The sequence below is a fragment of the Chelonoidis abingdonii genome, chromosome 6, assembly GCF_003597395.2.
Source record: "Chelonoidis abingdonii isolate Lonesome George chromosome 6, CheloAbing_2.0, whole genome shotgun sequence".
NCBI classification, from domain to species: Eukaryota; Metazoa; Chordata; order Testudines; family Testudinidae; genus Chelonoidis; species Chelonoidis abingdonii.
In genome coordinates this window covers 86953828-86981649 of record NC_133774.1, presented here as the reverse complement: position 1 = coordinate 86981649, position 27822 = coordinate 86953828, and the positions used below count along the sequence as shown (strand labels likewise).

The following is a 27822-nucleotide window of genomic DNA, read 5'->3' as shown; positions in this document are numbered from 1 at the left end:
AAAAATGCGGTTTTCCCTTTATTTTTTTTAGTAGTTTACATTTAACACAGAACTATACTGTATTTGCTTTTTTTTTTGGCTCTGCTACTGCCTGATTGTGTGCTTCAAGTTCTAAATGAGGTGGGTGGTTGACTGGTCAGTTTGTAATGCTAGTATTCATAATTCTGAGGTTGTACTGTCATAGCCAAAGCCCACATACATGTCCATAAGCCTGAGCTTAAAAGCCCAATTCCATTCTAAGAAACTATTTGAGTTAACCCAATCAACAAGTTATGTAAGCCAGTCAATTGTTTGGGGCCTCATGGTGCTGGGTTGACATGGCAACCTTCCACTCAAACCTGATCTTCCCCCCTCATTCTGGCAGTGATTCCGATCAAGATGAAACTCATCAAACTCACATTTCCTGCAGCTCAGCACTGTGCTCATTTTAAAGCTAGCTACTCAGCTTGTGCACGCCTATGCAATAGCCAATATTACAATATATGAGGCAGTTAGTTATACACAAATGAATAAATCTAGCTCTGTTCTTCATGGGAATTCAGAGTACTGCCCACTACAGAACCAGCATGGATCTACTGTAGATAGGGGAGCCTGGATTTAGGAAACCCACCTGGCAGTGCAAACAGAGTGGGGATTTAGGGGCAGTGAAACTAGGTGATTGGCAGAGATGTTGGGAGTACAGGTGCTGTGGAGGAATCCATCCTTGATTCTTTCACCCCAAACACCAAAGAATATCTTCGAATGCAGCCCAAATAGCTGGGTCTGCACTGGGCTAAGAGTTGCACTTATGTGGGATCAGAATCAGACCCTCAGTCTGTAGCTGATTTGTTGTACACAGAGGAAAATCCACAAAAAAAACACACTTCACACTGGAGCCTTTATTTTTGTTCTAGACTACAAAAGAAACCACCTAAGGAAAAGAGCTTTCACAAGAGTTTTTATTGCCAACAGTCTTACAGCATTACAGTATTTTAAAATCATTAAGTACCATAAACATTTTAGAAAACCTTTTTTTAAATCTCAAATCTTTGAACCAAAGTTATGATGTAGCAGTCTCCTTTCAAAGAAATGGAACAAGAATTTGTGTTTGTATAGCAAACTTAGTTAAATTATAAAAGTCATGCTTGAAAGCACTGTATCTACACAAACAAAATGTCAACCAAATATGATAGGCTTTGACTCTGTTGCAGTCAAAGGGAGTTTGTCCTCTGATTTCAGTAGGAACAGGCTCAGATCCTTAGTAATTAAGTTAAATACGCTAAGGGTTTGCTACACAAGCAGAATTATGCTATTTCATAATAAAAGCACATTTCCCAGCAACCAATTATTAGAAGTGCAGTATTACCCAAAAGTCCATTATTTTCATCTGCCATACTAATGAAAATGAAAACAAATAATATTCACACACCTCCATCTGCTGCAATAAAATCCACAAAGCTATGAACCCCTGAGAGGGGTTGATCAGCTCTCACTGGGCCATATTCTTTGAGCTGAATTCCACCAGTGTAAACCTGGCGTAGCACCATTTAATTTAATGGAGTAAGTAGGATTTACACCGATGTAATCAGAGCACAATTTCATCCATTGACTTCAGCAGGAGTTGTAGGTTCAGTCTCTCTCAGGAGCCTGGACAGCCCTTTCCAGTGGTAAAGCCCATGGAAGCAGGCTAAATTGGGAGAAAACTCAAGGAGAGTTTTGCCAGTATTGTTTGCCCAAGCACAGAATGAACTGAACTGTGGGCCTGCCCACAAACCCAAGGATTCCCCTAGCATCTACAGTAGTGCTGCCACCACTGTCTCTAAAGCTCCAGTCCCCCATTCACACTCCCTAGTGCATGGCTGCAAGGATCATCCCTGGCCACAGCTACTTCTGACCTCCCCTTAAAGAGGGAAATTCTACAAGAAAGCTAATACAAGGTATTGGCTTTCTCAAGTAATCTGTGAGATCAGAGGGAGGCTGGGTTGATGTGCAGTGATCCAAGATGGGGCTACCCACTCCCCACCCTGCAGCACACCCAATCACTGCCCTTATTCCTGCATGAATGTCACCCCTCAGAGTGCTCGCCATAGTGCCCAAGAAAGGAATAGCTGGCTAACCCACCAAATCCAACCTTTTGCACACGAGGGGGGAAAATCTCAGCACACAGACCAGGATATTATCTGGCCCAGAATCAGGACATGTAGCAGAAATTATTTGCATTATGAAAATGGTATTTGGCAAAATTTTATTAATAGGGTTTGCTTCTGTTCTCATATGGATTCTTATAAATCAACACTAACTCTGTTGGAGCAAATGGAGCTACTCCAGTGTAACTGAGGCCAACTCATAACATATTATTTGGCCTTAGCATCATTTTATTTCCCTAGCATGTTGTAATCTAAAATAACTGGGGTCAAATTCCACCTACTCTGCTGAGATGAGCAATTCATTGACATCAGTCAGCCTCCTCAGTGAAGTAAGCCCTGTAGAATTTGGTCCTGGTTCACACTGGGCCTGATTCTGATCTCTCTGTTTCTGCTCTAGATCAGGAATGACTTCAGTGAAGTAAAAAATGAGTTAAACTAGTGAGTGGAAAACCTGGATAAAGGGGATAAGAATCAGGCTCACTGCCTACATTTAAAGTTTGCCTGTATGTGTGGCCCAGTTCTCCAGGGGGGTGTGATTTGTAGAGTGGTCTAATCTTCTCCGCTCTTACTACCCCATACTGGCTGTGCTGGCACACACTGAAAGGTACCTAGTTAATCGACTACCTTTTAGTTCATGCCAGAAGAGTCTATATTGAGCAGTTAGAGCACCACATGTTACAGCACTCCACTATTCACTATTTCTCACTAGAGTGCTTTGTTGTGCCATGTACACAAGTCCTTAGATTTGATAAAAGTAGAGGTGAGTTTGTTATTTCCTGCACAAGTTGGAAAATCAAAAATGGGCTAGGTGACTAAATTCCATGGCTGAAGGATTTCCTAAGAGTCAATTCAACTCTAAAATCAAAGTGGCCACTAGCAGTGGACTAGTAAAAACTTAGGACATAGTAGAACATTTCATGATAGATTTTATTTTGGATTCACAAAAGTTCCAGGGACAATAAACAACCACAGTATTTCCACACACCACTCATCTTTACAGAGAGACCAGTCTGTGCAATTCTCTATCAAAAATGTTTCTAAGGAGTAATAAATATTGAATATTTAAAAAAAAATTCATAACTGAAAGAAACATTCATCTTCAAAAAAAACTCAGCTTGTGCCAGGATTTAAGTTATGTTTGGACTAAAGCACTTCATTTGGAACAGAAAAGCCATTATTACACAAATCTACTCACAGGGGGAAACAATCTATTTCCCACACCAATTATATTCATTATTTTTCATTAGTTTATAGTGTACTTTCATTGGTTTATAATGAATATTTTCTGGGTGGTTATTTTTACCTCACTAAAGATAGAGGAGGAACTGGGGGAGAAAGCCGTTGAATAGATCTTCATATTAGGCATTAACACATTTTAAATTTAGCCACTGTATTTCTTATATTTGAGGCTACCACATGTGTGAGAGTCAAGTTCCCCCTACTTTGATCAGCAGCAAGGTAAATAACCTTAACAAAACTCTAACTGGAAAAATATGTGAAGTAAAAACTCAATATTGTTGGTAAGTGTTGGAGGTGAGCTCTTTTATTTCATATTCGTGGTGTGGGATTTTCAAAAGGATTGAGCATTGGCCTAACTCTGCTTCCAATAAAATCAGTGGGAGTCTCACTTTAGTAACAGCAGGGTTGGGTGAAGGTTGCACATCTGAAAATTCCACCTTAGTGTACAGCATTGTTTATATATATTTACACTTATTGTACATATTTGGCTCTATTCACTGTGTCAAGTAGACATTGCAGTCCAGGTCCTTAAAGGTATTTAAGTGTGTATCTAGTTGGACAACTAAATACCTTTAAGGATCTATGCCTTGATGCCCTGCACAAAAGTCTGGGACATGGATTTGTAACTAAATGTTATTAAACAGTCACAAGTTGCAAAGTCCTGATAGAAAGCTACAAATTTCCTGAACACTGCAAAAATGTGCCAGCTTTAAAATGGGGCATTTATTACTTACAAATATATAAATATGTATAAATTCCATTAAAAATAAATTGTAGCTGGCATCTTGTCTGCCAGCAATAATTGTCCAAGGGTATAAATATTAATGCTCCTCTCTTAACTGCACAGCATGGACCCTGGAGACTATCATGCTAAGAAATATAAGAATGCCATTCCATGAGGGGAATAAATAATAAACCCCAGGCACAGAACATATAAAACTGGCAGGTGATACCTGCCAGATTTCTAGTATGTACCTACATCATCTTCGTGCAATGCTTTATTTTCTATTCATATCTTATAGTCCTTGTTCAGTCCTAAATTGCAATCTCCCATAGAAAACCTATAGGAGAGGGTCATACAACCCCATGATGGGACACTTACGGAGTTTCCTTCTAAAACTCTCCTCAGAGGGGAAGGGTTTGGGGGATGTAGAAGAGGCAAAAGGCATGGGCCTCCAAACCTACAGGCTGACCCCATTGATTTCAATGAGCTTTGGCTCAGCCATCCCAGGAACTATGGCACCAGTTGCTGCTTCCCATGCAGCTTCTTAACACAAACCTTAGGACAGATGCCATAGCAGTTAGTGCTGCTTGGGACAGTATTAACTCCCATTGGTGGTATCTGTGTGGTCTGCAGGACAGTATGTGTGGAATGCTGACTGACTCTGCCCTCTCCTGTGTCACACAGCATCACCTGACCGATGAAGTCTCAGCTCTGCTGAAGGTCTTCCCCAGGCAAGGAGGTAGCATGCCATGGAAGCTGGCTCTCCTTCTGTGCTCCCCACCCAGACATGGCTAGCCTAGCTCTTGGACGCTTGCATTACTGAAGATGATCACAGGAGTACTTTTCGGGCAGAACTCTCATTGAAGTCAAGAGCTAATGGTATTTATTGTTTTCTTTGTGCCATCTAATGCTTGAAATTTCTGCAGCAAACAAAATGTCTGATTGAAACTTTGAAAACAAAGATGAAATTCACCTGCCAGAACTAATACTACCAATTTCACTGAAAAATTTCCATTGATCTCAACCAAATAACTCTTGCACATCTACAGTAAAATTAATGCGAAACATTTGGTTTACTTAAGACTATCTTAGTAACATGGCCCTAATGCATGTCTATTGCACATGGTTCATACAATTGTAACATAAATGCAAACCAAAGTGATGGGCAGATTCTAGCTGATATCATACATCATTTGGAATGTGTCTAGACAATAGGCCTGATACTGCAAGGCACCGGTAGCTTTCTACATAGTTCTGAGCATCCTCAACTACCTTTTAGGAAGGAACGGAGGACACTCCAATGTTGCAATACTCATAGTTTTATCATGTGTCTTGCAAATTTGGCTCTCTTTTGTTTGTTTGTTTTGTTTTTGTAAAATCCCAGCTCCTGGAGTCATGGGATGATGTGCTAATCTCAGTTTTCATTCTAAAAAGTAGCCTTTATTGCTGCAGGGGGAAAAAAGCTTGAAAACATGAAACCTAAAGCCTCAGACACCAGAAAGAAAATAAAAAGAACCCACAATTATGATTTTTTAAAATCTCATAATTTTAAGCCCATATCCTGATTTTTTTGGACCTGACTCATAATATTTGAATGTCTGGGGTTCGCAACACTTCACAGGATTGAACTCTCCAACATGAAGGGCTTAATAATGCCTCCTCCACAGAAGTCATAAGTAAATTGCTCACTGACTTTGATAAGAGCAGGACTGGGACCTGCGTTCATATATTTATATCTTCATTCTATTATTTTCACAAACAGGACCAAATCCAATGGGAAGCAACAAGAGCAGGTGATGGATCATTCCAAGAATTGGGAATCTCCATAGCACAGGAACAATGGCGCCACCACCGCCCCTTTTTCTCCAGTCACTTCTCTATCCCAGTACTACCTCACCTAAGGAAATTGTGAGCTGGGCAGATTTGCCACTTCTCCAGCTTCTTCATGCCACCAGAGCTGCTCAAAGTAGCTTAATTATAGTGGAAGATGTAGCCCATGAAACACATTCTTGAGAATCCAGTAAAAGCGCTCCATCATTCTATGTCTCCTTGCCACCTACCTGAAGGCTGATTTCCAAAGCATGTGTTAAAGCTTTCAGAGGACCCATTTACAATTTCAAAACAAAGTAAAGGTGGTATTTGTGTGCAATTACAATTACATGGTTACAAACTTCCTGCAAATCTCTCACGTTTTCACTGTATCCATGTGATCTAAAAAACAGTAAGTTAGGAAAAAGGGTCTGTTACATGCAGCTAATTGATTGCCAGTTTATGCAGGCTACAGATGGGACAATGAATAAGATTTTTTTACAAGTTTATTTTAATGCATTTAAAATGCTTTCATTCATGTACCATTCCTGTCACTTTATTCTGTGGGCCATATTTCCAAAGGTATTTAGGCAGCTAAGGATACAGATAGACACCTAATGGGCTTTTCAAAATCACTGAAGCGGGTGCCTAGCTCTGAAATCGTGTGTGTTTTAAGTACCACAGAAGCCACTTTTCTCCCTGTGTTGTACCATGCTAGAAGTCTCCTGTGAAGTGGCTGGAGGCGGGTGGGATCTGATTCCCCATAGCCTTACACCTTTTGCAAGCATCTTACACTTGTGCAAAGTACCGAGTACAAACTGTTGTGGTTTCACACAAAGTCCTTAAGACCTAAAGAATGAAGTGTTGACACAACGGTGCATTAAATACAGTGAAATAAATGTGTAAAAGTCTTTTAGTGTCCCAGCAGTAGTAATAATAAATAAACATGTAAAAATGGGCTGCTATTCAGTTGTTTTGCGAGAAAAGACTGTTTCAAAAAGCTAAATAAACTAGAAGTCTGAACTTCAAACATCTACTCAGATGATTAGTCTCCATTTATGCAAGTAGTCTCCATGCATTATCTCCTGTGAGCTACTGACATAACTAAGGGCAAGTCTACACTACAGTGCTACATCAGCGCAGCTGCACTGATGCTGTAGAGCATCTGGTGAAGATGCGCTATGCTGACAGAGCATCAGCATAATTACTGCACCTTGGCAAGAAGCTATGTTGGCAGGACAGCATCTCCCACTGACATAGCACTGGTGTGGACAGTGTAAAACTTGGGTTGCATGGGGGCGAGGGGGCTTTTTCACACCCCTGAGCGATGTAAGTTAGATCAACTTAAACCAGGGGTTCTCAAACTTCATTGCACCCTCTGACAACAAAAATTACTTAGAGACCCCAGGACCAAAGCCTGAGCCCATCCAAGCTCCACTGCCCCAGTAGGGGGTGCTGCAACCTGACCCCTGCCACCCAGGACTGAATCCCTGGGGCTTTGGCTTCAGCCCTGGGCAGCGGGGCTTGGGCTTCAGCAAGTCTAAGCCAGCCATGGTGATCCCATTCAAAGGGGGTCACAACTCACTTTGGGGTCCCAACCCACAGTTTGGGAACCACTGACTTAAGTGGTACTGTAGACCTGCCCTAAAAATTTGCAGGATTGGGGTCCATGTTTTTCCTTTCAAATTCTGTACAAACAACTTTAGTTTTTATAGTTAGTTACACTCCGTTATAGCAGAATAAACCAAACAGAATTGCTAGCTAAATTCTAACCAAAGCCCTCAGGAAATGTTGATATTTCACAATAAGTTTCCATTCTGCACAGAGTCAAAATAGCAAAAAATTTCATGGAACAAAAACTTTTGAAAAGGTTTGAATCGGAAATGTTGAAACAGAGAATTTCAACAATTTCAATTTAAATTAAACAAATCAACATTTGAAATGGCATTTTTAGTTTCAAAACAACATTTCATTCTGACATGTTAACTCAAAGTGAACTTTTTCCCTTTGATTCCCCCAATCATAAATTCAAAAAAACTTTGTCTAACTCTACATTTTTCTGCAGAAATTTAGACAAAACCAAATTTTCTGATAGGAAAATTTTCATCTAGAAAGTTTCAACCATTTTCACTGTTGAATCTTTCCTACATGTGGTGATACACAGACCAGAAAGAATCCAGTTTTGACTTTCAATCTTAGGTAGAGATTGCAGGGCTACAAATTAGAGACAACATTGTTTTACTAATACACTTCAAATGTGGCACGGAGTTATTGAGAGACCATAAAAATTGAACCACAGGCTGTGCCAGATTAAAGCATAGGCACTATTAGGGGCATGTCTCATGTCCCAGCTCCTAAAGTGACACAATGAAGTCAGAATCTCAGCTTTCATTTGATTTTTAAAATAGCCCTCATGAATGCTAAGAAAAGCTTGAAATTGTGACCCAAACGTAACCAGTGCCTGTCTGAGTCTATACGGAGCCTGAAACAATAATTCTCAGAGGTGTGCTTGTCCCATACATCTTCATTCTGACACTTGCTGCTACCCTAAAGAGGATTGCAAGTGAACCCATTGAAGGGTGTGCCTGAGGCCTTGGATTGCCTTAATTTAGCCCTAGCCACAAGATGCCAATATTACAGAGTCACTTTGCACAATATAATCACAGAAAAAGCAAAACAAGACTTTTTCCCTAAAATCATTGTCATAGGTACCAGACAGGGTGCTACTCAAGCACCTCTATATTTCAGCCTTCTGTATTCCAGCATGGAATAGGGCAGACCTAATCTGAAGATCTCCATCCATGCCATGGGGGACTGTTATGATGCATCTGACTCCTTTCCTGTGCTCTCTGCTCCTACCCAAACCTACTGTTCTGTGCAGAGGAGATGGGAACTGAAGCAAACAGTTGTATCATCACAGCAAGGAGGAAAAGGGAAGGATGCAGCCATAATTCCCTGCATACTAGGAGGCATAAATAAGAACTACTTCCCCTCACATCTAGGGAAGGGGGGAGAAAGGAGATTTGGGTGTGGTCTGATGAGGAGAAGATCCGACTGCTGCATGGGGAAGTGATGGTGACAATCAGCCTCTGCGGCCTAGATGTAAAGATGTGTCAGGGAGTGGTTAGTGGGGATCCAAGAGAAGCCAGATGAGTGATTTAGTGTGAAATGCCAGCTAGGGTGAGTCTTGAATGGCTAAAGGAGTTTCAGGAAGGGACCAACATAGGCTGGGAAGTTTCATGTGACTGGGTAGACAGGGAGATACGGGTTAGCTGTGGGCTGGTCCCATGGCAATGCATTGGGAAGTGAAACATGCTGAGATGGGGAGATTAGAGGTGAAAATGGAATTTTAAATTCTCAAAAACCTTTGAAAGTCAGTTCTTCCTTTGATAGCTCTTTTCAGGTAGTGAGCTCTAGACCAGCTGTGGCATTCCTTTTTGACATTAGAGATTAATCCTAAACAAACTTGCAAAGTAATGACCTTTGTGTAGACCATGGCGCAAGGAGGACATTATTTGGGAGTTTTAAAACTGCCATCCTAGGAATGGATTCTAAAGCAAATCCTGAAGTCAACTTGGCCCCATTTCAGCAAAATACTTAGGCACATGTCTAACTTTAAGGAATGACAGGTCCTATTGACTTCAGTTGAACTAATATACTTGAGGGTAGACATGAGTGTAAGTACCTTCCTTAATCAGGGCCTTTATTAATCAAATCCTGAAACTTGGTTTGAATTTCTGACTTAGAAATACTGAAGTTTAAATTTTGCTCTCAGTTAGAGTGGTGCAACCTTCACTGAAGTCTATGGGAGTTGCATCAGTTAAACAGAGAGCTGAATTTGGCCCACAGTTAGAGGTGTATAACTGAAAGACAAAGTCCATTCCAAAAGAAAGGCAAATTAATGAATTTTGTGGGCGGGGGAGGGAGGGACAGAATGCACTTTTCAATGTACACTTCCCAATACCAAATGTTAATGAAATATCTGCCCAAAAAGCAACTATAATGTATATCTATTTTTTCCACACTCATTAGAGACAACCAATAAATTTATAAAAACAATCACTTGCTAAAGGTTAACTTGAAGCTATATTTTAGGGAGAGCCACATAAAAACTAAGTGAATCAAAATTAGATCATTTAAATGGACTAACATTCTAGATATTCATTTTTGTCATTGTTCTATGAAAAAAAGGTTCTATGAGGAAAAAAACACCTTTTTTGTGTGCATCTTTGACCAACCACAAGCATTTTTCACCAAATACATTTAAAAAACAAGCAGTTTGAACCCTTTTGGTCAATGTATGACATCTCATTGGTGAATGGCAGTCAAAAACAATTAATTCTTTAGCACAAGAAATGAACTATTTGTAAATAATCTTAGTATTGAATTCAATAAATCAAAGCTGCAGAATATTAGTTCAATTATATTATTGTTAGAAAAATCAAATGCATACACCTTGTACACAGAGAGATCACACCAAGTCGTTGTCAAAGCAAGTTACAAATATCTTGAGTAGCATCATATAAGAATTCAAACTGGACATCAGAAAGAGAAAATGCTTTTGAACTCAGTGACGTTGAACAATGCTTTTAAAAACTGTTTCAAGCTAAATTTCCATGTTAGAATACGAGCTGCTGAATTTAATCCCCTCAGCTGGTATTTAACCAATGTAATCCGCCTGTGTTCTCACCATAATTGTGCTTATTAGATAAAACTACAAATAAGACTTCTAATATTGTATCCTCAAGGAAACGAGACAGTTGAATTCTATTTTTATCTGAACAATCACAATGGGCATCTTTTTCAGTTAAAAACACATGGCACAGAACATTAGTTCCATACCTTCAACAGACTGACTTGAAAAATATAAATATATTATTGTATTTATATATAATATGTGCATGTACACTGTCAATATTCACATTAAAGAATCAGAATAATTTCACTGAAATTACATTTTAAGAAATCTGTGTTTTTAATCATATTTCATGTCTGCATAGAGCAGTAAGAAATGTCAAGTGGTACTGTACGGGATGGGGCTTTTTAAAGCTCAAGAAAACATATTAGTGATAGATAGATAGATAGATATGTGTGTGTATTTTTTAATGTACATGTTTCCAGGTTTGCAGTGTCCACTGCAGTGGTTATAGCTTACAAATGCTGAACATGTCACCATGGGTCACTGTTTCCTCTCAACTGGCTGCTGGAGGCAGAGTTCACTTCCAGCGGAAACTATTGGCAAATTGTTCTCAAGATGATGGTTGATGAGATGGCTTATGCTGTCAAATACACGATCCTTTGTACGAACCTTAAAAGAAGAGCATGGAAAAGTAAAGATTAAATACGGACCAATCTTTCCTTTACCATTAAACGAAAGTTAACTGAAAATAAGACAAAATATTTTCCTTTTATATCTGCATACACGCACACTCATGTACTCGCATACACACAAACACTTTTAAGGGTCTGAGCTGCCTCTCATTAGAGTCAATGGAGGTCTTGTCATCTCCAAATTAGTTGTTTCACCTCCTACTCCCTCACTTCTCTCCAAACTTCTGTTTTGCCTTCTCTCTTATTGGCCACCTTTTTTCACACTGAATAGGCCAGGTTGAAGATTTTCCATCACAACTTTTTTCAGTAGAACACTGACCTTCTGATCAAACAAACATTTTGGAGATAGTATTTGCTTTCTACACACACTTTAAATTTTTTGTTGAAAAACTGAAAACCAAAACATTTCAAACAAAATCCAAACCTCCTGGGGACAGGCAATTTTTGGCCCAATTTTTTTCATTTTTTGTTGCCAAAATCTGAAAAACATTTGGCTTTTGGTTTTTCATCAAAAAATAAAAAATGTCTGCTGAAAATGTAGGGAATACTAATGAAACAGTTTGTTTGTCAACAAAAAAACCCATTTTTCTGACCAGTTGCATCCTGAGTAGACCCTAAGTTGTCTATTACCACATGAGGACCCTCACTTATTTAAATGAGGTTAATCCCAGAGAAAGGTGTCCATCAAGGTCAGTAAAGGTAGCAGACCCTAGCACTATCCTTCATACACTTGCATGTTTCATACTGCACTTTCTACTTAGATGTCAGTGGCCTCCCTCTCTTCTGTTTCAAAACCTGTTCAAGGAAATATTCCAGCTGCAAAGACCATTATCTGTATTTGGCTCTATATATGTTTCTGGTCTGCCATAGTACCCAGTTGTGTCCTTGGACTGTAAGCTCTTCAGAGAGAGGAACCTGTTATTTGCCTAGCACAGTGGTTCTCAAACTTGTTCTGCCGCTTGTGCAGGGAAAGTCCCTGGCAGGCCAGGCCGGGTTGTTTACCTGCCATGTCCACAGGTTCAGCCGATCGCAGCTCCCAGTGGCCAATGGGAGCTGCTGGAAGCAGCACAGGCTGAGGGACATGTTGGCAGCCGCTTCCAGCAGCTCCCATTGGCCTGGAGCAGCGAACTGCGGCCACTGGGAGCTGCGATCAGCCAAACCTGCAGATGTGGCAGATAAACAACCTGGCCCGGCCCACCATGGGCTTTCCCTGCACAAGCGGCGGAACAAGTTTGAGAACCACTGGTCTAGCACATTTTACCAGTATTCTGTAAAACCGCTGTGTGTCTTCAATAATTAAATTAAAAAAATCTAAAAAATCTAAAAGGTTGCAAAGTCAACCACTCAGAGGTTAGACAATGCCAGATTTAAGCTTGCTCTTGTCCGTATGCATTATGATAGTCTTTAATTATATGATGACATACTATTTTTCCCCCGAGAACTCCTGCATCATTTGTGTGAACTGAGATTTTTCAAAAGCTTATAACTTAGCCAATTTGGGACAGATTTTCACAGGAACAGCAAAAGGCACATCCCTGACACATAGGCAAGCTCTTGCCAAATTTAATGTCCCTGCTTCAAAGTGAAGAGCCCCAGATGCTTGTAAGAATTTTTTTTAAATGGGGAAAACTATGTATTTTGTCTAATCTCATGCTCAGAAACAGCTGAACAAATTGTGCTGAAACTTTCCTTTAAAGAAAAATAATCATCCTGAGGTAGATACCCTCTTTTTATTTTTTTTTTCTTGTCGCTTCCCTATTTGGGGGTCAACAAATCCAGATGCAGACACCCAGCATATTTAGTTGAAGTTTTGCAAAGTTGTAAAAGGCTCTTATAATAGGAAGTGTCAGGCAACCTTAACGATAGCAATGATACCAGCTCTACCTATAACAATCAGGGCTGCTCGGGGCAGGGGGGGGGCAGGCAAGTGGGGCAATTTGCCCCAGGCCCCGGGCCCTGCAGGGTCCCTGTGAGCCACTCTGGGTTTTTGGTGCACTTCAGCGGCGGGCCCTTCACTTGCTCCGTGTCTTTGATGGTGGGTCCTTCAGTGCAGTGGAAGACTCGGAGCGAGTGAAGGACCCGCTGCTGAAGTGCTGCCAAAGCCTCGGAGCGCCGCTGGGTGAGTACAAGCGCCGCAAGCGATGCGGGGGGGGGAGGGGGAAATCGCGATCAGCGGCACATAGGCCACTCTACCACTGCCACTTCATTCTTCGGCGGCAATTCAGTGGCGAGTTTTTCCCTCCGAAAGGGACCCGCCACTGAATTGCCGCCAAAGACCCAGCCCTGCCCCAGGCCCCCTGAATCCTCTGGGTAGCTCTGATAACAATAATGCTGCTGAAGAAAGTCTGCAGACTTTTACAATTTCTAGAGTCCAGCTAGCATTCCAAGTACAATATGATCTAGGAAGAAAACCTCAGTTCCCACTAGTTGCTTTGAAACATCAGCTTTATGTAACCTATCAGGCCTATATTTTCAGAACTAAGGGCTTGTCTTCACTGAATACTTGAGTTATCTGCATTCAAGTTAACTCTTCTTGAGTTAGCCTAACTCAAATGAGACCAGTCACATTGTGAAACAACACTCTCTAGCATCAGCAGCACTCAAGTGTCCATCCATATCCCTGATGGCCAGCTAGCTCAAATTTAAAACACCACTTAATTTGAGCTAGAGATTTGTATGTGTACATGGGAGTCAGGTTAGAGGTAACACTCAAATTAGACCTTAAGGCCACACCACAATGAAGACAAACCCTAAAAATAGGCCCCTGAATAATTTGCACACAAATGACCTGTTGGGTGCTGTTTGTATGTACAGTTATCTCAAATAATTCTGAAAATGTGGACCTCAGTATGTCTAAGAAATGCACTCTGTGGAAAAATGGCCTCTTCAGGCTTGCACGATGTTTGCATTTTGTTAGCTATGCTCATGACGAGCCACAAATCAGGCTGCCAAAGGGCTGAGCTAGTGGCTCACAAATCATAAAGCCAGCACAGTGAAGTCTAAATACAGAAATTAGCAAGCGGCTCCTATGGGAGCAAATTTCTCAAGTGGAGTGTAACTTGCAGTTAATACGTCCTTGAGGTGACTCTTCACTGAGTAAGGTCCTTGAAATTGCTGATAGCTCCTGAAGTGACATGCAAGACAAAAAACCCACTTGGAGGAGAATTGCAGCTGTGCAAGATGCGCATGACCCCTATGCCCTGACTTGGCCAATGTGACCCCAGAGGTGAGAGGTGATGGCTGGCAAGAGGACGTGGCCAGTTCTCTCACAGGTTGAGCTGATTTGTTTGTTTGGAGCTCAGCTGCAGTTTAAAGCTGCTTAATGAGTGTTGGACATGCAAACACCCCACCCAGTGGAATCCCCACTGAAGTGCAGGAGCCTCATTGAAACACAGGGGTGAATCAAGCCCAATAATATTTATTTGTGTGAGGCTAAATTATTTAATGTGTGTGGGGCATTTTAAGAAAGCGATACAGCCATAGTGGTTGTTGGAAGGCAAGGGGAGTGGGTAGGTGGTGATAACGGTGATAAGTGCACACAGCCAAACACTATCCACTCAACACAGTGCCCTCCATCCCTAAAGTATCAGTGTTTTTCTATGTGCAGATCCACAGTCTGATAAATAAGTATATGAAGTATGATATGTGTAAAATGATGCTTTGCAATGAGGGAAGTAGTGGTGGAGGATGTTTCCATTCATATTGAAAACTCTGGGGCTAGATTGTAACTTGGACTGCAAGCCTATAAGCGGAACACAGAGGGAGTGCACCAGGGCCCACCACCTCCTGAGTGCCCCCTTCTGGCTTCAGGGAACTTGTATGTGCGCACACGCGACCTGCCTCAGTTTCCTTTGAGTCAAGGCCCCTCATTCAATAACTCCACTAGAAGTTTTTTTGTGGCCAATAATTCCCCTTCTTGGCATCTGGGTTTATTAACATAAACAATTCAAACTGACCTCAATCCCAAAATATAGTCTATTATTACAATACCTTTGCCAGGCCAGAATACCTCTTCAGTCCTAGCCTGCTTTTTATCAAGTAGCCACTCCAGCCCCTTCTAGCTAGAGCAAGGAATCTTCTGGTCTTCCTGTCTGCAGTCCTTTCTTCCCTAGAAGAGGGTCCAGCACACTCTCAGTTCGCTCAACTTTCTTCATCCCTCTGCCTCTAGCTTCTAGGCTTGAGCACTCCCACATGGCCAAGGCTCTGCTGCAGGAACCTCCTGCTACCTGCCACCCTCTTACCTCCTGCCACTCTGCAGCTGCCTCTCACTCTCTGTCAAGCAGCAACTCCCAGGGCCTCCCGCCTGGAGAGTCAAGTTTGGAAAGGCCCATTTCTAGCTGAGGAAATCTCTCCCCAGCCAGCAAGCAGCCACTGGCTTTTAAACCTCATGCTCAACATAAGTGTAATGGAGTGGGGCTAACTGAACAGAGCTGGTTGACCCAAGCCCTCCTGGCCCTTAAAGAGGCAGGCCACCCTGTTATAGAAATCAGAACCTTCTTCCATCTCTGCATAGGTTCCATGGATCTTGAACTCAGATGGGTAAGACATCTCAACTACTTCTCACCTCCAGGAGGTATGTTGGGAAGGTAATGACAGGATCCTTGGCTCTTCCATCACTTCTTGCTGCCTGGCACTGAGCAAAGGGGTGGGATAGGAGGTGAGTGCTGTAATTTGCTAAATACTGGTGTAGACCACCAGCAAATTATTACTTTCCCAGCCCCAGAGCAAGGAGGAAGTAGCATAGGCATTGTGACTCAGAGGTGCATTACAAATGGACTCAAGTGCAGAGAGATGATGCAAGGAGATCCTCATGCAGGAAGGGTAGCAGGTTCTTGCTGCCTTAAGGGGAAGGAGTGGAGGGATGTGAGGCCAATATCTTGGTTGGGCACAGAGGAGAATATGTGGTGCACCGCTGTGTAGCAATGGCCCCATGCTCCCTGCCTACCAGAACTCCAGCCGGGACACTGCATCTCTGCAACAGCCATATTGCAGGCTTGTGCATTAAAGGTATGATAGGACCCTACTATTTAATCCTCATGGCACCCCACTCAAGAGGTAGCTATTTGTATGCATATTGCAGATAAACCAAAAGGCCCTTCTGCAGGGTCACAAAACACTGGTAAACTTTCAGTCAGAGTCGAAGAGGTTCCTATCTCAGAGATTCAGCACTCATTTCTGCTGGCTTGCCGAGGCTGTTACAAGCACATGTAACCTCAGGAGTAATCCGGTTATAACGGAAAACATCTTAATAATATTCTTTGACTGCCCTCCTGTGACAAATACAATGACAGCATGTACAGCAGCCTTCTCTAGTCAAAGCTTTTGTGAGTCAAACCCTGCTGCCCTTTTGCAAGTTTCTCTGTTGAAGTCAGCAGGAGTGAGGCCCAACAGGATCAGTCTTTCTATATGTATACCATATACTGTAGTTTGTCAGGAACCTGTTGCTCTGGTTCTTATTATTTAAACTAACATTTTACACAGGAATAGAAAGTTTTATATTAAGTGCCAGAGTGATTAGCCACTAGGAAAAGGGAACTGAAATATGTTGCTTTCCACCCTCTCATACCAGGTGGAGCCTATTCATAAACTTTCACAGATGCATAGATTCCAAAGCCAGAAAGGACCATTGTGATTATCTAGTCTGACCTCCTCTGTAACACAGGCCATAAAACTTCCCCAAAATAATTCCTAGAGCAGATTTTTTAGAAAAACTTCTAGTCTTGATTTAAAAATTGTTAGTAATTGAGAATCCACCATGACCTTTAGTAAATTGTTCTATTGGTTAATAATTCTCACTATTAAAAATGTGCACCTTATTTCCCAGTGAATTTGTCTAGCTTCAACTTCTAGCCACTGGATCATGTTATATCTTTCTCTCCCAGACTGAAGAGCTCATTATTAAATATTTGTTGCTCATGACGAGAGTTATAGCCTGCAACTACGTCACCCCTTCTTTTTGATAAGTAAAATAGATTTTGCTCATTAAATCTATCACTGAAAGGCACGTTTTCTAATCCTTTAATCATTCTTGCATCTGTTCACTGAACCCTCTCTAATTTACCAACATCCTTCTTGAATTGTGGACAGCAGAACTGGACACAGTATTCCAGCAGTGGCTGCATAGTGCCAAATATAACCTTTCTACTCCTCTTCTAGATTCCCTGGTTTATGCATCCAAGAATAGCATTAGATCTTTTGCCCCTAGCATTATGTTAGGAGTTCATGTTCAGCTGATAATCCACCACAACCCTGAAATCTTTTTCAGAAGAGGAATCAATGACCTGTCCTCTTCATTATTTTCCACTCCCCCTATTTTTGTGTCATCTGCTTACTTTTTCAGTGATGCGCAACTACAAAAATACCAAGGACCAGTTTTTATGCCCAACTCTGGCTACTTTATATTGCTCTGCTGCTAGAAAGCCAATTTAACCAGCTAAGGGAATCCTCAGGTAGCAGAGAGACAGAGTATACCATTTCTCTCCCAGGCCTGAGTGAGAGCCTATTCCCAGAGAAGGAAGTCATGCCCCTGTGCTCTGGAGATCACTCTTATCAGAACAACTCACTGGGGCCTCAGGTAGCTGGGTGGAAATAAGAGCAGTGCAAAGGCTGTTCTAACTAATGCGAGGGACCAGACTGCTCCCCAGACAGTCATGGGATCTGGGGGCCACAAAAGTAACTTAATACCTTTGACTGCCCCATATTGCACTGAGGACTAGACTAGAGGAAGCGACCTCAGAGCTACCTCGCCATGTAGAAATGCTGCAGCAGTTCTTCAGCTAAGCATCGTGAGTTGAGATTTAAGGTTAGGTGATGGGAACCTTAGAAATGACTGTAATAATAAATAATTGCTATCAATAGGGTTCATTTTCTGGCTTACAGAAAATATATAGAGTTGGACACTTTTTTAATCTCATCCAGGAGTCAACACTTACAGTTCCTTCCGGATCCACTAAAAGAAGATGTTTGGCTTGTCTATTGTGCATACCAGTCAGCACATAGGAGCCTGGATTTGTGGTGCTTTTCCTGACCAGGAAATCTCCACATTTCTTTAACAGCTGTTCTGCTTCTTTCCTACTCATCTCTCCTTGATACCAAGGCTCCGTATTCAGCTCGTTCATTATAGTGCAGTTAGCTGCTCTGGGTAATGGAGGACTGGTGCACTCGACCGAGGGAGCCTTATTCAGCACAGTCCCAGTTGCCTGGTTCTTGAGAGCGTCTTCAAAAGGTTCTGGTTACAGGCACAGAAACAAGTGCAAGATCACTCACAGGTAAACTGCACTACAAAAAAATACAATTCCAGTCATTTTAACCCTGGTTTATTTTCTTGTAATAGCAACTTCCATTTATCCTTAAGAAGAAGAAACAGTATAGTGCATTACTAGTCCCACTAGTCTATATAATATATTAAGAAAGAGAATATTGTTTGTAAACAAATATATTAAAAATCAGAGACAATTTTGACTAATTGCTACTGGTCACATATTTATATGTTCTGGACAGGATCAGAGCTCTCTTATTGTCTGACTAGTTAGAATCATAGAATATCAGGGTTGGAAAGGACCTTAGGAGGTCATCTAGTCCACCCCCTGCTCAGAGCAGGACCAATCCCCAGACAGATTTTTGCCCCAGATTCCTAAATGGCCCCTTCAGGGATTGAATGTACAACCCTGTGTTTAGCAGACCAATGCTCCAACCACTGAGCTATCCCTCTTCCACAAAGTTAGGAGGACTTCATTTTAAATAAAGTGCATAATCTGCATAGTCATGTTTATTACACAGATATCTGCTCTCTTTTCAAAACAGAGTATTAATTTAACAAAGATCCCTGATGTTTAATTACATACTCTGATAAACTCTTGAGTTTACATCTTAAATTAGGAAAAGAAGTCTAGGTTAGATCTATGTGAGCTAACATGTTACCTAATCTCAACCTTCTTCCTAGTGTACATGCAAGTTAACACCTTTTACCTTGATTTAGCTTCAAAACTATAAGCACCAATAATTTCAAACTCAGAAAGATATGAATCACCTTCATTAATTCAAACCATTTCAGGAATGAATAAATGGCAATTCTATTGGTCCAAAATAAAATACTAATTATGTAGGGTCTGTCATTAGAGGTGAGAGTTAACAGGGAACTCACTCATATCAAACAGATCTTTTCTTGGACTGCTGTCTTTGGTACACTCTTTTGTTCCACTGAATGCACTTTCAGCATCTGCCTGAAGTTCAAGTAGAGCTTCCATGTTTATCTGTTGGGTGTTCACATAAGCTGGCACCTCTCCTGTTGGGGTTACCTGAGGCTTCCCTTCTGGCACGCTGTAAATGTCCAAGGACCCTGGAAAATTCAAAAGACTTCTTTTTCCCCCCTCTCTTTAACATAGCATTTGGAAGGATAAAACAGTTTGGTTTAGAATAAACATAGGAGGTGTCACTAACTAAAGTGCAGACTCAACAGTCTCTGGAAAGAGAGATGAAAAGACAAACAATATGCCTGTCTATTAGAACTTGGCACAGGGGAAAAATTGTTCTCGAATAGTCATTCAAATTCAAAACTGATTTTGATTTGACTGCATTCATGGTCCTTTTATCTTCACTTTCTGCTTATTGCTTACTAGCACAAATACAGGAGGAAAGTGAATTTTAAACCTGACTACTGGCTGTATTTTATTGGAATATTCAAAACTGGGCCAGCGTTGGTTAGTTACTTACGTCATGCAATCAGAGAACTGAAGTAAGCTCATCTGGCTTAGGTAACCAACCAACACAGCATCAGCTTTGAAATTTAAATATCAAAGATCTGAAACAACACTGCAAAGTAGCCAAATGAGGGGGAAATTTCATGAAGACATGCAAAAATTTCTGAATAATGAATATATTTCAGAATATTATGATTTGCTCATGACGTTCACAAAAAGCAAAACAGGAAAATTTTAGAAATCAATTATTTGTTACAAATAATTTGCTCAGCTCAGCTCATAGATGCACATACGTGCATGCACAGACACTATGATGGCCCATACCCCTGTATTCACCTTTTGACTATTACTGTAATAATCTTTGTACAAAGTATGCCTTGTAAAGTATCCTTTAAAAACTCATAATTTACTGGTCGACAATTGTCCTGAACAACATTGTATATGCAATGCTACTGTACGGTGTTATTAACACGTGTTCCAAACCACAACCCTGCCCCAACAGAAAATGGCAAAACAGGTCTGTCTCAAACAAAAGAATGTATGCTCTGCTTAATTTGCATTGAAGCAGAAAACAAAGGGAGTTCCAAGGGGTTGAAAAACCAGAAGTTTTTAAATGTGATTAAATAAACAGCTCGGGGAACTGAAATCCAATATATATTCTGAAACACACACAGGTGTGCGTGTTCATGTGTGTGTTTCAGAATATATATTGGATTTCAGTTCCCAGAGCTGTTTATTCAATACCTTTCAGAAAGGCTGATGCTAAAATTCACTTTAAGGACGAAAAGAAACTATCAATTAACTATAGTGTCTTGCTGCAAGATTTCCATGTATCAGGCTTTCACCATATGTCCCCAATCCACACAGTCGAATCAAACTCTATGATTGGGGCCTATATAATATCTACACTAAAAAAGAAAACATGGCAGTGAGTTTCAGAGCCTGGCTCAATTGACTTGGGCTCACGGGGCTTGCATTGCAAGATCAAAGATAGCAGCATAGATGGTTCCTGCTCAGGATGGAGTCCAGGCTCTGAAATCCTCCCCACTTGTCAGGTTTCAGAGCCCGGGCTCCAACCCAGGCAGAAAGGTCTACACTGTCATTTTTAGCCCTTTAGTGTAAGCCCCATGATCCTGAGTCAGTTGACCCAGGCTGAGACTCTCAACAAAAAAACAAAACAACCAACTCTGCAGCAGCAGTGCAGACATATCCTTTGAGAAGTATAATTACTTTAAAGTTTAACTCACTTTGTTTAACAGGAGCATGCTGCCAGTCTTCACTGAATTTGTCTCCGAAGTGTCGACTCTGGTAGTATGTTTGTTCTCTTCCTGCTGCTGCTGCAGACTAGAGTGGACATACAAACAACAATTCTTCAAGTACTCCTTCCTTTAAAACACTGATGCACTGTTCATCTTTGAGGCTTTGTTCAGTTCTGTTCTACTTAAACGTAGTCTTCTTTTCATTCCTTATGCATGACACTATGATTGAGCATTCTGTCTTGAATGTGTTTGTGTAGGGGAATGAGTGTGAGTGACCTTCATGAGAACCTCACTCCTTCCTGTTTTTATTCTATACAATATACAGCCTTCTTTATTTGGCAAACCCTGACAACCTATTAAGGATGCTCTGCAGAAAACAGATGCTAGAATACAAGAATGAGCAAGCGTCTTTAAAAGGATTAACAGAAAGATTCACTCACTGGTACCTACTGACTGTATGGTGGGAGGGGGGTCTCAGACAAGGTATCTCTGGGAATTAAATAGAAATGTGCTGCCAACATTATAATCTTTGGCTCAGATGCTGAGGGCTGTTCCACTCAGATCACCAGAGCCCCACTGATTTCAGTAGTCTATATGGACAGCCTCTTATAGCTTCTCAGCTCCACTGAAGTCAATGGGACTCCATATAGGTGCAGGGACTTGTCTTCATGGATCAGCTTGAAGGAGCAGAGACTTTGAGCCCAATCCTTGTATTTTTGCCTGAATGAGAACAGTAGGATTGGCCCTGTAAGGAAATGCACAAACATCCAGCACACAAACAACTGGAGGGCAGCCAAACTACCCTTTCCTGGGGTTTCCTATACTGTTAACCTAAGAGAACACCACCAGCTTGAAATATTAGTCAATTTAAAAACTAGTTTTAGGTGCTATCCCTACCCCTGAGTCTTGATATATATATGGAGATATACCTATCTGACAGAGCTGGAAGGGATCTTGAAAGGTCATTAAGTCAAGCCCCCTGCCTTCACTAGCAGGACAGAGTACTGATTTTGCCCCAGACCCCTAAGTTGGCTCCTCAAGGATTGAACTCACAACCCTGCATTTAGCAGGTGAATGCACAAACCACTGAGCTATTCCTCCCACCTCTACCAATTGGTTTGGTTAGAATCAAAGTATCCTGTTTCCAAAAATGTTTCTCTCCCCTCTTGTGGAGGGGAAAAGTCATACATACAGCAGGGGATAGTGACTGTACAGGAGAAATAGTAAAGCTGATATACGAAAAATCAGTTGCACAAAGCAAGCAAATGGAAAAATGTGTAAAAAATTCCCTTCCCTAAGCATGTTCAGTTTTAGCATTCTTAGGTGTTCCATGTAATAATGGGGGGGGGGGGGGCGGAACAGGGAGAAATATGATTTATAAGGCAACCTTATAAATAAACCTTTTATCAGGACATGCACTTGAGTTCGGCTATTTCTGGATTTGCTGCTGCTGCCTGTGCCTCATACAGAGGTTCAACCCTTTTTATGTCATGCGTTGGAGCTAACAGGACCCACCTGATCCAGTTGCCTAGGCCAGCCAAGAGAATAGCTCTCTATCCCTGTGAAGACTTCTAGGCCCAGATCTACAAAGGGACTTAGGACCTGTGCACTGAGCATCACAACACCTAACTGTTAGGTGCCTAGAAAAATCACAGGAACAGCACTGCAACCCACAAAGCTGAGTTAGGCACCTCAGCTCTTATTCAATGAATGGGGAGAGATAGGCAGCTTAGAAGACAACCCACAAAGCCACCTAATCTAGCCAATAGAGATGCTGATAAAATAGATGGGTATTAAGCCCCGTTCCCTCACAGAGATAGGTGCCTAAACCCAAGTTGCAGGGAGGCACCTAGCTCTGCTAGTGATCCACAAAACCGGGGGAAGACAGGCACTACTCCACCTAACTAACACGAAGGGCCCAATCCACTAGGTGTGCTCAGAGGCCATCTAACACCACACAAAAAATAGGAGAGAGGACATGAAGGAGGAGAACCTCTCTTATAGCCCAGTGGTTAGGGTATTCATATGGGATGTGGGAGACCCCTGGTTCAAGTCATCTCTGCCTGATGAAGAGAAGGGATTTGAACAGGAATTTGCCACTTCTTAGGCGAGTGCCCTAACCACTGAGCAAGGAGATTCCTGATGAGGAGCTCTTAGTGAAGTTGTTCCACTGAAATTATATATTTGAATAATTAAATGTTAATTGGGCCAGAGAAAGAGGAAAAATCATTCTACAGTCCAGTCTTTAGGGCTTTCAGAAAGCTCCATAGGGCTAGTCCAAAAGGGAACATGTACACTATCTTTCCTTCTGTGTGTTAACAAAGAATGGGGACCTTATAATTCCTCCCTAGTTACTTAGCTATGTCCTATTGAGGACAATGAATGTTGGCCAGTGACCACTTCCACCTCGCATTCTGTGATCTGGAAGGCTATGGTTTTGACTGTCTACTGAGCAGGTGTAATGGGTAAGAGGTCATCTTCAGCCTCTTCTCCCCCAGCACACCCATTTGCAGGATGAGCCAGAATTTAATAATAAACAATACAGAGCCATGTTTCATTTCTTATTCAAGTCCATGAATGAATATAAAGCAGCAATAAATAAAGTGCCACAGTACTGTTCAGCCATATATGAAAACTTACAAGATATTTAACATTGTCAGTGCATTGATCTGGAAATCAAATGCTGCTTTCAAATTTTTGATTGAATAAGAGAGCTAAGCAGGTAACGTTTCACTGACCTGAGCAGTATTTGCGGCATTTGGGATCCTAGTGTTGAATCTAGCATCAATAAAGCCACCAATAGGAGGCATTTTATTAGGAATGCTGTTGTAATAGGGATGTTCTGCTGGCTCTCCATTTTCCTCCATCCAAGGTTCATCAAAACTCTGCATCCTGTAGAAAGGGATTATGTTACTCATCTTGCAGCACTCAAAGTGCTGTAGTACTAGCTACATGGGGCATATACTACCCAGCCCTTTGATAATTAAGCGACGTTTACAAAGTAAAATAGGATGAACCAAACAGCACTCCACCCCTGTAATGAGGCTGATCCAAAGCCCACTGAAGTTGATGGGAGCCTTCCATTGACTTCAGAGAACTTTGGATCAGGTCCTATATACCCCTATTCAAGACAACCATTAAAAACTTCTTTACAACACCTTTCCTAGTTACATTTACCATGTTATTTGTAGTATTAGTGTGACTGATTGGCTGATGACAAAAAAAAAAAAAAAAAAAAGGATTCCTTCATAATGTCTTGGGGCCTGATTCTGATCCAAATAACCCTGGTGTGAATCAGGAATGACTTTGTGCATTCAATAGGCCCGATTCTCTGTTTCACTGCACATCAAGCTGTCATTTACATCAGTGCAAAGGGAAGGTAAAATTCTTCCAAAACAGAATGGTAGCATTCTACTCTCACTATGCATAGGGTTGCCAAAACTCAGTATTGTCCTGGAGTCCCCAAGAATTAAAGATTAATCTTTAATTAAAGATTATGTCATGTGATGAAACCCTCAGGAATACATCAAACCAAAATGTTGCTCACACCAATAGAGCTGATATGGTGCTAGCTTTGGTGGGAAAGTTTCTAAAAATGTTACTGTAGACATAGACTGAGGTGGGGGAAAGGGATGTGAAAATTAGTGTGAAGTCTGAACCATAGGCTAATTTGGTAGGGGGTAAATCCCGTTCCCCTTTTAGAACAATCTCACATAGAGTTTCCTCCCACTCAGCCCTTCCATGTGCACTTTTTTTCATGGGGGAGCAGTCTGACCTCTATGTATGTGTTTTTAGAAAGCCTGTTTCTTTGACTTCAAGTAAGGATTATGATGATTTTTATGACTTGCAGCAAAAAGAAAAATCTCTAAAACGAACAGACCAAAATCTGTCATGAACATTCATGTCTTTACAAAGAAACTCTGCAGGATAGATTCCAACCTTCCTGGGAAGTTCCTCCACTTGCATTACTTCAAGGCTCCATCCACCCTGGGTATAAAGCTGGATTTAAAAACAAATTTTAAACAGATTTAGGCTAACATGGCTTAAAGACCTTTGGTGTGGATATGGGCCAGGGCATAGCCATTTAAAAACCATGCTTAAAATAGTGCTTTGACCTGGGGCCAAATATAGAGATGACTCTTAGCTGGTGTAATTTACAACTTGTTCTGGTCACTCACTATGTAAATTATACCAATTTAGGCTCCCTTAGTCTCACTTAGTGGTTTGCAGTATATCTCCTATAGCACACATCACCTCTGAATTTATGCACCTGTCTCGAACTCTAACAAGTGTTTGACTAGCCAGTCTGGGCAGGACATTATAATTTTAAAACAGTTGATCCTAGAGACCATGTTTAAACGTGATTTTAAAATGATTATGGCCCATCCACATTGATCAGGCAAACCATGTTTCACTCATTTATCAGGAACCTGTTTTGAAGTGTGTTTAAAATCCAGTTCTTCTAAGACATTTTCATCCACAGCACAGCCATAGATTCATCCCTCACTTTACCAGTTGGTGAAGAAAACTGAGGGACTAGAAAAGATTCTACTACAATGTTACTCACCTATCATGGAGAGCAGGTATCGTAGAGGGACACCGTAAATATTGCTTAAATCGAAGTTCAAATGCTTGCCCTATGGTGCTGATAATATCCTGGGCCAGGTCATCACAGCATTCCAGTATATGGCATGCTAGAGGAAAGAAAGAAAGATGCCAACATTTACACACTATTATTTATGCAGTCTTCGCTGTGATGCAGTAATTAATGGCACAAGGACCTCCAGGCCAAGGACAGTTGTTCTTTTCATGACATATAGATTTTATTAAAATCTGAATGAACAAAAATAGCAATTAGCTACAGCTAACTTAAGACATTGGCTTGATTCTCCTCTCACTTACACCATCTGAAATCAGGAGTGATTTCGCTCCAATCCAATGAAATTATCGTACAATGGTGTAAAACTGGTGTAAGACAGACCAGAATCAGGGCCCATAATTTGAAAAACTCCTTCAAGAAGAGAAACCTTAATGAATGTCATTCATTATCACCTGACTGCATGCAGCAAGTTACAGGAGAATTCTGAGCTTTCTATTAAAATAAGGAGATAGACACTAGAGAACATTTTCAGATCATTCCAAATTAAATTTACCTTTATTTCTCTTTAATCTGTTTTCCATAATTTTATTGCCATCTTAGGTGATTTTCTAATCTACTTATCTTGATGTGTGCCTGTGCGACAAAGTTTTCAGCTGGTTTTGAACTTCCCCAAAATGAGGTGTGAGGGAGATATTCATATATAGGATAACAGCCAGATTTTTGGCTCTGCTATGGCTCCAGTGATGCAAAGGTGTGGTGTGTTGGCATAACTGGCTATCTGGGAAATCCCTGGGTAGCATACAGCTCACTCGACAGTGACCCCATTCTCTGCACTCTTCCAGGCTGATAATCTGGAACTGTGTGGAGGGAGGCTGGCTACACCATTGCTATACTTGCTGGGGGCCGAGAAACCCACTCCCTTTCCACTAACTGAGCAATAAGGATCTGCGCCTGCAATATAGCTGGATCAAAGCTGGCTTGAGTATGTCTACACACGCTGCAATTACACTTCCTGATTGCAGCGTAGACAAGTCTGTGCGTCCAGTGCCTAGCACAAGGGAATTGGGGCCTCTAGGGACTAATATAATACAAACTGACATTTGTGAGTGCTTGTACAATTTTGTCAGTAATAGTCACACAGCACTTGAAGAGCATCTACACAGTAGTCCCACAGAGGCTGGCATACAGGAAGGATTTGTACATAGACCAGGGTAAGACATCATGAGATCTGCAATTATGCAGATCCAGTGGCTGCTATTCCTGCCCATAGAGTTGTGTGATGCTCGATGCAGGGCAAACTTTCCTGGCCCTGGGTTGCAGATGGATATTTTCCCCCAGCACACTTCACCTGCATAAAGACTGAGACTGACACCACTGGTTTATGAAGTGAATTTGCCTTACATGAATAAACCGTATGACCAGTTGTGTTCGTCATTCAGCACCAAGGGATTCCCTAGGCAATGTGCAGATGTCTCCAAACGTGTGGACTGAAAGAAGTGAAGTTGAACAAAGGACTATAATATGTTTGCATGCAATAGTGGAAGTGGGAATTTAAAGAGAATATGTTGCTTGCTGCTAAACCTGTTGGGAGATGAAAAGAAACTTAAGCTATATTAAAAATAACAATGGATAAACTGTCTCCTTACATACAAGGATGGTTTCTGGGCAGGTGAGAAGTAGAGGCAGGATCCAGAAAGGGACTTAGGTGTTGCAACCCTCAGCATCGCAGTGCTTAACTTTAGGTACTGAAAATCACAGGAATAACACTGCAATCCACAAAGCCAAGTTAGGCCCTTGGGCTCCCTATACAATGAATGGGGAGAGACTGGAGCCTAAGAATGGGAACCACAAAAGCCAGCATGCTAGGTAGGAAGCCACCTATGCTAGTCAATGGGAGATGCTGACAACAGGGATGTGTTCTAAGCCCTGCCCCTCTCTCAGAGATAGAAGCCTATCTCCACTAGTGATCCACAAACAGGAACCAGCCACCCAGAGTCAGGTGGCTTAGGTGTTTACTTCTAGTAATGAGTTAGGT

General features: G+C 41.4%; 1 protein-coding gene across 1 annotated transcript in view; it reads right to left on the bottom strand.

The window, feature by feature from the left end:
• Nucleotides 1–10873: 10873 nt before the first annotated feature.
• SHC3 (SHC adaptor protein 3) overlaps nucleotides 10874–27822 on the bottom strand; it is a 76186-nt gene continuing 59237 nt past the window's right edge. Inside the window, exons 7-12 of the mRNA XM_032772366.2 lie at nucleotides 25755–25881; nucleotides 23926–24079; nucleotides 21176–21272; nucleotides 19373–19567; nucleotides 18162–18457; nucleotides 10874–11206 (exon numbers count right to left, since the gene is read on the bottom strand). Of these exons, the coding sequence (XP_032628257.1) occupies nucleotides 11078–11206; nucleotides 18162–18457; nucleotides 19373–19567; nucleotides 21176–21272; nucleotides 23926–24079; nucleotides 25755–25881 (998 nt within the window). The 3' untranslated portion in view covers nucleotides 10874–11077. The remainder of the gene's footprint in view (nucleotides 11207–18161; nucleotides 18458–19372; nucleotides 19568–21175; nucleotides 21273–23925; nucleotides 24080–25754; nucleotides 25882–27822) is intronic.